The 10,001-nt window shown below is 50.8% G+C and overlaps 1 protein-coding gene and 1 pseudogene across 1 annotated transcript; both read left to right on the top strand.

Moving 5' to 3' along the window:
- Positions 1-7,319: 7,319 nt before the first annotated feature.
- On the top strand, positions 7,320-8,055 carry LOC148595969 (uncharacterized; annotated as a pseudogene).
- Positions 8,056-8,402: 347 nt separating this feature from the next.
- On the top strand, positions 8,403-9,627 carry LOC148595968 (uncharacterized). The gene is given in 2 exon segments (XM_088535432.1): positions 8,403-9,013; positions 9,015-9,627. Coding segments are annotated over 2 exon segments (1,224 nt in total).
- Positions 9,628-10,001: the final 374 nt, after the last annotated feature.

The following is a 10,001-nucleotide window of genomic DNA, read 5'->3' as shown; positions in this document are numbered from 1 at the left end:
CTGCTTATGCATGACCACAGATGTGAGAAGGCAGGGGCATGTGCTGCATGACTCTAAGCGATCATACCACGTCTATGCATGCCTAGGTCCGGACGTTACAGGACCTGACTCATCTATTTGAGAATGGATGGTGATTGGACTCCATTCGGACGATGGACGTGGGGTTGGCCATGGCTATAGAAACTGTTATTCGAGCTGTTATTTCTATTTCCAGTACTATCATATGCTGTCTCCCTTGCATAGCGATGCTGACACGAGGCATGGTTGAACTGCTATGAAAACATTATCTGTTTGGGTGCTTGGCTACGATAGATTGTCCTCTACAGATCGCAGGGTGGTATGTATAGGAGGTGGGAATCCTTATGATTGTTTATGATCTCTACAGATCACGGGGTGGCATGTATTGGAGATGGAAATTTCTGTGATCTGTAGAGTCATAAAAATCTCCTGTGAGAAGAAGAGGCCAGACCTAGGGAAAGAAGATGTTTGCCTGCCTAGGCTGAGCGATAAGGAGCACGGACGCAGCTGCTCAGCCCGGTCCACAGGCAGCCCTCCCTGGAAACCTGTTGAAGCCAGCCGCTCGGCTGGGCTTGTAGCCAACTTAACCGCAGATGTCCTCCAAACTAGCTTTGGAGGTCAAACACCCGGAAATGAGGAAGAAGAGGAGGAAGGCAGGACCCTCGAATTGAGGGCTGGGACCCCTGACTGGCATGCGCGCCTGCGCACCCAGTAGGGAGAGTTGCGCAACTAGAGGCGGAGTTTGTCTGCCCCCTGGGCTGCCTCCTGGGTCAGACTGACCCTACGTGCCAGGATGCAGCGGGCATAAAAGTGGATAGTGTGGAGAGAGCGGGGGGAGAGAAGAAATTCCTGACTTTGAGGCCTACGCTGCCTCCGCGGGAGCCGGTCAGCAACTCTCTCTTCCTGATCTGCCAGCTCGAGAGGATCTTCGGGCCCAGATCGGCAGGTATCGCCTCGTGAGTAGCTATCCATACTTGGCTTATTTTATGTGCTTTCACCTGAATAAATACTTGATGTAGTCACCTCGTTCTGGCGTGATTATTGCCGAATCCCGAGCCCATCCAGAACATGTGGTCATTTTATAAGCTAATAGCCACACTCATGAACATCTGCATCATACACTTCTCACCTCTGCCATCCCTTCCACTGGCTTTTGTTTATCCACCTGTGTTCCGTATTCTGTATTCAGGTGATGGCAGAAGTTTTCCTCCTTTACTTGGTTAATGAGCAGGTCTAATTTGACTTGAAATGCTTTCACATGTGAATACATATCACAGATGAGCTTCCCCTTTCCTTGAAGTTGGACATTGAAATCATTGAGTAGCTCTGTTGCATCTGTCAGAAACGCAAGGTGCCATTTCCATTCTGCATCTTTGAGCTCTGGTACTTCTTTGTTTTTAGAAAGCATAAAATCATAAACCTGTGGAAGTCAGTCATAAAATCGTTTCAAAACTCTCCCTCGACTCAGCCAACGGACTTCTGTGTGGTACAGAATATCTTCATAGGCAACACTTAGCTCAGACAGAAATTCCTGAAACTGTCTGTGCTTTAGTGCATGAGCTCTAATGAAGTTAACACAAGAAACTACAATTTTCATGACAGAGTCCAGCTTCAGCGATTTACAACACAGTGCTTGTTGGTGGATGATGCAGTGTATGGCTATCGGATGTGAATGGTTGCGTTTGTCCATCTCTTTGTTAATGTGTGCAACCACTCCTTTCGTGGACCCCACCGTGCTAGGAGCACCATCAGTTGTCACACTGAATAGTTTACCCCAGTCCAGCTCCAAATCATTCATAGTTTGGCAAACTTTCTCATAGATATCCTCTCCTGTAGTTGTTCCTTTGATGCTTTTCAGTGCAGCAAGCTCCTCTGTGACTTCGAAAGAATCATTTGTCCCACGAATGAAAATTAGAAGTTCTGCAGAATCACCAACATCATTGCTTTCGTCGAGTGCCAATGAGAAATAGCAAAGTTTTTTGGGGGAGTTTTGCAACTGCAGATTCAAATTTTCCCCCATTTCTTCAATCCTTCGTGTAATTGTAGGTCCTGAAAAACTCACTGTACTAAATAAATCTGCCTTCTCTGGACACATCTCTTTGGCAACAGACAGAAGGCATTCTTTAACAAATTCTCCCTCTATGAATGCTCTGCAAGCACGCTATGAGCTTGGCAACTTGATAGCTTACTCAAAGTGATGATATATTGAGCTGCTTTTGCTTCACAGAAGTACTTTGCTGAGTTGTCAATCCATGTTTCAGTCTTACTATTTTATCTTTTCTCACTTGTCCGACCAAAGAATCATATTTATCTTTATGTTGAGTTTCGTAGTGTCGACGCAAATTGTATTCCTTGAACACAGACACTGAATTCTGGCATATCAGACAAACAGCTCTTTCTTTGTACTCCGTGAAAAAATAATCAGAAGTCCACTTTTCTTGGAATACCCTGCACTCGGAGTCAATTTGTCTTTTTTTTGACATGATGGTGCGCGCGCTTTCCACTGGTGCTGGCTTGCTTGTCCTGCCTGGGAGCTGGAGGGAGAGACGTGGGAGCCGCCCACCTCGCTGATGCCGCCGCCCCCCTCCTCAGCCCGGCCGCGCAGTCCGGAAAGGGTGGCCAGAAGGGACTGAAGGAACTTTGCCGCGCCGGGGCTCTGGCGATTCGCCCGAGTTGGCTGGATCTCGCAATCCAGAGGCTGCCAACTGAGCTTGCCCGGCAGAGGAGATGCCCGCGCCTCTCGCCTGCTGCGCATCGCGGAGGAGGAGGAGGAAGAGGAGGAGGAGGAGGAGGAGGAGGAGGGGGCGCGGTTTGTAGCCGAGAGGCGCCCCCTGGGGGCGCTGGTTTCAGCCCAGTCCCGGCGGGTGCTTGGGGGCTGCGGAGGCCGCCACGCGTAATTTGAGGACCCCTGTTGTAAAGGGTTAACCGAGCAGCGACTAGGAGTTAACTTTGCTATCTGCTTCTGCTGAAAACCATGTGAGGAAGATTAAGATAAGAATAGGCAAGAATTGTGAAACGAACATTCCAAGCTTTCAAAACAAGAAGAGAATTGTGAGAGAGAATCATAGAATCATAGAATCATAGAATGCTTAGGGTTGGAAGGGACCTCTAGAGATCATCTAGTCCAACCCCCCTGCAAACGCAGGGACACCTAAAGCACGTGGCGCAGGACTGCATCCAAGCGGGTTTTGAAGATCTCCAGAGAAGGAGACTCCACAACCTCTCTGGGCAGCCTGTTCCAGTGCTCTGTCACCCTCACTGTTAAGAAATTTTTCCTTAAGTTCCTATGGAATTTTTGATGTTTCAGTTTCCGGCCATTTCCTCTAGTCCTATCAGTGGCCACCACTGAAAAGAGACCATGACCGTCCTCTGCACTCCCTCCCTTGAGGTATTTATATACACTGATTAGATCCCCTCTCAGCCTTCTCTTCTCCAGGCTGAACAGGCCCAGCTCCCTCAGCCTCTCCTCATAGGGCAGATGTTCCAGGCCCCTGATCATCCTTGTAGCCCTGCGCTGGACTCTCTCCAGCAGCTCCACATCCCTCTTGTACTGTGGAGCCCAGAACTGGACACAATACTCCAGATGCGGCCTCACCAGGGCTGAGTAGAGGGGCAGGATCACCTCCCTCGACCTGCTGGAGACGCTCTTCTTAATGCACCCCAGGATCCCATTGGCCTTCTTGGCCACGAGGGCACACTGCTGCCTCATGGTCAGCTTGTCGTCCACCATGACACCCAGGTCTTTCTCTGCAGAGCTGCTCTCCACAAGGTCAGTCCCCAGCCTGTACTGGTGTCTGGGGTTATTCCTCCCCAGGTGCAGGACCTTGCACTTGGCCTTGTTGAATTGCATGAGGTTTTTCACCGCCCAGTTGTCCAGTCTGTCCAGGTCCCTCTGGATGGCAGCACAGCCCTCTGGGGTATCGGCTACTCCTCCCAGTTTGGTATCATCAGCAAACTTGCTGAGGGAGCACTCTGTGCCTTCATCCAGGTCATTGATGAATAAATTGAACAGGACTGGACCAAGGACTGACCCCTGGGGGACCCCACTAGCCACAGGCCTCCAACTAGACTCTGCACCACTGATCACCACTCTCTGGGCCCTGCCATCCAGCCAGTTCCTAATCCATCTCACTGTGCACTCATCTATCCCACACTTCCGGAGCTTGCCCAGGAGGATGTTGTGAGGGACGGTGTCAAAAGCCTTGGTGAAGTCGAGATAGACGACATCCACCGCTCTCCCCTCGTCTATCCAGCCGGTCATTTCATCATAGAAGGCTATCAGGTTAGTCAAGCAAGATTTCCCCTTGGTGAATCCATGCTGACTACTCTTGAGCACCTTCTTGTCCTCCATGTGCCTGGAGACAACGGCCAGTATGAGCCGTTCCATCACTTTTCCGGGGACGGAGGTGAGGCTGACTGGCCTGTAGTTGCCTGGGTCCTCCTTCTTGCCTTTTTTGAAGACTGGCGTGACATTGGCCTTCTTCCAGTCTTCCGGCACCTCCCCCGTTCTCCAGGATCTTTCAAAGATGATGGAGAGCGGCTTAGCTATGGCATCTGCCAGCTCCCGCAGCACTCTGGGGTGCATCCCATCAGGGCCCATGGATTTGTGGGTATCGAGGTTCCTTAGGTGCTCTCTGACCCAATCTTCCTCTACCCAGGGCAAGTCTTCCTCTCCACCCGCTTCTTCTCTTGTCTCTAGGGCCTGGGGCTCTAAAGGGCTGCCCTTGGTAAACACCGAAGCAAAGAAGGCATTGAGCAACTCTGCTTTTTCTGTGTTATTTGTAACCAAGGTGCCCATCCCGTCCTCCAGCGGACCCACGTTCTCCCTGATCTTCCTTTTGCTGTTAATGTATTTGAAGAATTTTTTTTTGTTATTTTTAACGTCCCTTGCCAGCTTGCCTTCCAGCCGTGCCTTAGCTTTCCTTGTCGCATCTCTGCACTCCCTGACTATGTTCCTGTATTTCTCCCAGGGGGCCTGTCCTTTTTTCCACATTCTGTATACCGCTGCCTTCTGCTTGAGCATTGCCACAAGCTCCCGGCTCATCCACGCAGGTCGCCTGCCCCCTCTGCCTCCCTTCCTACACACAGGGATGCACTGTTGCTGGACGTGGAGGAAGTGCCGCTTGAAAACTAACCAGCTCTCTTGGGCCCCCCTGCCTTCTAGAGCACTAGCCCATGGGATTCTACCGAGGAGGTCTCTGAAGAGGCTAAAGTTGGCCCTCCTGAAGTCCATCGTCGCAAGGCTACTTACAGCCCTGCCTCCTCCTCGTTGAATCCTGAACTCCACCAACTCATGGTCACTGCAGCCGAGGCTACCCCCCACCTTAACATCTCCTACTAGGCCCTCCCTATTTGATAGCACGAGGTCCAGTAGCCCACCTCTCCTCGTCGGCTCCTCCACAACCTGCGTCAAAAAGTTATCGTCGACGCTCTGCAGGAACCTCCAGGACTGCTTATGCCTGGCTGTGTTGTCCTCCCAGTTGATGTCGGGGTAGTTGAAGTCCCCCATGAGAACCAGGGCCTGTGACCGTGAGGCAACATCCAGCTGCCTATAGAAGGCCTCATCAACCTCCTCGTCCTGGTCAGGTGGCCGGTAGCAGACACCCACCACAGTGTCTCCCACATTAGCCTGCCCTCTAATCCTTACCCACAAGCTCTCAACTCGCTCATCCTCGACTCCCAGGTTGAGCTCCATGCATTCCAGTTGCTCTCTCACATAAAGAGCAACTCCACCACCTCGCCTTCCCAGCCTGTCCTTCCTAAAGAGCACATAGCCTTCCATGGCAGCGCTCCAGTCGTGCGAGCTATCCCACCACGTCTCTGTGATTCCGATGAGATCATGACGCTGGGACCGCACACAGATCTCCAGTTCATCCTGCTTATTCCCCATGCTTCGCGCATTGGTATACAGGCATTTCAGGGAAGCAACACAGGCCACAGGTTTCCCAGGAGGGGTGAAAGAGGACCCTCTGTGATCATTTCCTACCCTCACTTCCCCACTATCATACTCCCGCTGGACGCCATCTGACCTGGGCTGCGCGGTACTGCTTGCCGCGTCAGTGTGCCACTCCCCTTCCCCCTTCTTGCCTAGTTTAAAGCCCTCCTAACCAGGTTGGCCAGCCTTTTTGCAAAGAGACGTGTGCCCCTCTTGCTAAGATGAGTACCATCGTTCCCCACTAGCTGTTGGTCATCAAACAGAGACCCATGGTCGTAGAAGCCGAAACCCTGTTGCCAGGTCCAGCGGCGCAGCCAGTTGTTAAGCTGCCATATTCGCCTTCTCCTCCTTGAGTCCATTCCCCTCGTTGGCAGAATGGAGGAGAACACCACCTGGGCACCTGTACCTTTGATGGCCATCCCTAGGGCTCTGAAGTCTTGCTTGACGTCCCTCATTTTCCCCATGGCATCATTAGCACCCACATGAATCAATAGTAGAGGATAATAATCCGACTCCTGAACTATTCTTGGGAGCCTTTCTGTGACATCCCTTATTTTGGCCCCAGGCAAGCAGCAGACCTCTCTGGATGAGGGGTCCGGTCTACATATCGGTGCCTCCGTGCCCTGCAGCGTGGAGTCACCCACGACGATCACCCGCCGCTTCTTCCGGGTGCTCCTTTTCACTTTAGGGGGAGCAGCCTTGCTGCTTGGATTAGACTGCCCCTCTGTAGAGATCCCCTTAGACGGGCCTTGGTTCAAGGCCTCCTCTATCTGATTCACATGTTCCAGGGCCTCGTACCTGTTGAACGTGGTCACCGGTGGAGGAACCAACCGTGAATGCCATGAAGACACAATAGGCAGATAAGGAAGTTAAGACTGTCTATATAAACGCGGGTCTCTCCAGAATGATGCGTGATAGTTCAAAAGGTGTTCTTCATCGTTCTGGGGGAGCCGGGCCACCCTGATCAGGTTCCGTATATCGTCCCCTGGAACCATATCTTAAAAAAACCTCCTATGTGGTTGCAGCAATGCATGGTAAAATGAGTGTAAAATACTGGCAACAAAATTAGGACAAAATAAGGCCCCCACTTCATCCGCACCACCTGTACCTAAATTCCCTGTCCTCCAGGAGCCACCGAGGATACCATTTTACCACCCTATAGCCCCCAAGAACCACGAAGTCCCCCTGTGGTGCCGGATCAACACGGTGGTCCTGTCCAGGATGACCCTTTATCCCCACCCACACCAGAAGGGGTCAAACTTATGGCCCGGTGGGAACTGGTGCAGTCATCTCTCCTGACTCCACCAGCTCCCCGGTATCAGTTTTACCGCTAAGGCAGGTCCCCGGAGGAAGTGGGAGCGCATATATGTACGTGCCCTTCTCCACCACGGATTTGTATAATTGGAAACAATAAAACCCTCCTTTCTCACAAGACCCTGGGAGCATGATATCCCTTCTTAAATTTGTGGTGTATAGCTATCAGCCCACGTGGGATGATTGTCAACAACTCCTCCATGCACTATTCACAACAGAGGAAAGGGAAAGGATACTGAGGAGCTAGAGAGTCAATACCTAGAATAGAAGATCTGACCGAACATGGTCATAGAAACGTTCAAGATGAACGTGTGCCCCTCCAACGACCAGAGTGGGACTATCATACGGGAGATGGGCGCAGATCCACCGAACTATATCGCCAACACTTGCTGCAAGGGCTTCAAAGGGCAATACGAAAGCCCACTAATTTATCAAAGGTAGCAGAAGTAAAACAGGGACCCTCTGAGTCCTCAACTGCATTCTTGGAATGCCTGTTAGAGGCATATTGAATTTATACCCCTATCGATCCAGAGGACCCTGCAAACCAAAAAGCTATTAATCTGGCCTTTGTGTCACAATCAACCCCAGACATAAGGAAAAAGATACAAAAACAAGATGGGTTTGCAGGAAAAACTAGAACCGAGCTAGTAGAAATTGCTCAGAAGGTATTTGATAGTCGGGATACACCCAAGGATGCCTTGGCAAAAAAAAAAAAAAAAAATCCCCAAGGCAACAATAGCGACAGTGGCAGCTCTATAAGCCACTCCACCCTGTCGTCCTCTAGATAGGAAGTTTCCCCGGGGAAGGGAAAGAAGGGATAATATGGGGAACCCCCCCAGATGATCCGTTCTTGACCGAGATCAGTGTGCGATTTGTTATAAAGAAAGGACACCGGAAAAATGAGTGTCCTTACCAAAATGCGCCACCAAACTCACGAGAAATTCTATTTATGAAAGAAGAAAACAACTGATGGGGCTGGGGCTCTGACAGCTCCCAAGAGTCCAGGGTAACTTTGAAGGTTCGGGGGCAACCTGTGTCATTCCTCATTGACACCGGAGCCTCACACTTAGTACTTAAAGAACCATTAGGCCCCCTGTCCCAAGAAACAACTAGAGTACAGGGTGCCACCAGACGGATGGAGACCTATAAGTGGACCACATCCCGAACGGTGGATTTAGGAAAGCAAACCGTAACTCACGCATTTATAGGAAGGGGCCTTCTCCATAAGCTGAAAGCCACTCTGTTGAAATGGGGTCCCCAAGAAGAAGAGGCATTTCAACAAATTAAGCAAGTTCTTATAGAAGCACCTGCCTTAGCCCTGCCTGACATATCCAAACCTTTTTGTCTGTACATACACGAAAGGGCAGGAGTGGTGAAAGGGGTAATTACTCAAACCCTGGGTCCTTGGAAAAGACCAGCAGCCTATCTGTCTAAGAAACTAGACCCCGTGGCAGCTAGGTGGCCACCCTGCCTGCAAACAGTGGCCGCCACAGCGGAACTTGTAAAGGAAGCCGATAAACTTACGATGGGGCAAGAACTTACTGTCGTAGCCCTCCACGCGGTCAAAACCCTCCTAAGAGAAGGCACTTTACAATGGATGACAAACAACAGACTGGCAAAGTATCAAGCCCAGCTACTTGACTCTAGGAGAAGATTCTCGAGGACCACCGCCCTGAACCCAGCAACTTTACTACCAGACGAATGCCTTGAGCCAGTCGAGCACGGCTGCACAGAAATTCTCTATGAACTCCACAGCCTCCGACCAGACTGATGTACCGCTTATCTCTCCAGAGGAAACCCTATTCACCGATGGCAGCAGTTATGTGAAGGACGGAGTCCAGTATGCCGGGGCTGCGGTAGTAACTCAAGATGATCAGGTAATATGGGCCCAGTCTTTGCCGCGTGGCAGCTCAGCACAAAAGGCTGAACTAATTGCCTTGACCCAGGCACTTCGATGGGCAAAGGGAAAGGCAGTGAACATCTGCATCAACAGCAGGTACACTTTCGCCACCATCCATGTTCATGGAGAAATCTACAAGGAAAGGGGACTGTTAACCTCCGAAGGAAAAGGAATAAAGAAGAAAGAAGAAATTTTAGCCCTGCTGGAAGCTGTATGGGCTCCCCGAATGGTGGCGATCATTCATTGGCCAGCACACCAGAAGGGAAATAGCCCCCAGGTACAAGGCAACGTTCTGGCTGATAGAACAGCAAAACAGGTGGCCCAACAGCCAGTGGGGCCAATGCAAATATTGGCATTAATGCCTCAAACCCAGCTGCCCGAGATGTCCCCTAAACATACTGAAACCGAGAAAGATTATGTGAAGGAACAAAAAGGAGAAGAAGGGGATGCAGGATGGTGATATCTGCCCGGGGGAATACTATGCCTGCCCGAACAGATGGCCGAAACCTGGCTGCAAAACCTCCACTCCAGCATGCATCTCTCTCCTAAGAAGACACTCGAACTAGTTAAGGCCTCATATCTGGACGCTGAATCTACATCAGGAGCTGGAGAGGATCCCTACCCAATGTACTACCTGTGCCCAGGTGAACCCAAAGATATCCTCACCCAGTCAAGGGACTAAGGAGGTGGGGAATGCACCAGGGGTATACTGGGAGTTGGACTTTACGGAGATAAAACCCGGAAAGCAGGGGTATAAGTATCTCTTAGTATTTGTGGACACATATTCGGGATGGGTAGAGGCCTTCCCAACAAGAACAGAAATTGCCTCTATAA

Source organism: Tinamus guttatus, unplaced genomic scaffold (assembly GCF_059628265.1).
Source record: "Tinamus guttatus ecotype Peru unplaced genomic scaffold, ASM5962826v1 Tinamus_guttatus_pri_ptg000042l, whole genome shotgun sequence".
NCBI classification, from domain to species: Eukaryota; Metazoa; Chordata; class Aves; order Tinamiformes; family Tinamidae; genus Tinamus; species Tinamus guttatus.
This window is presented reverse-complemented; position numbering and strand designations above follow the sequence as displayed.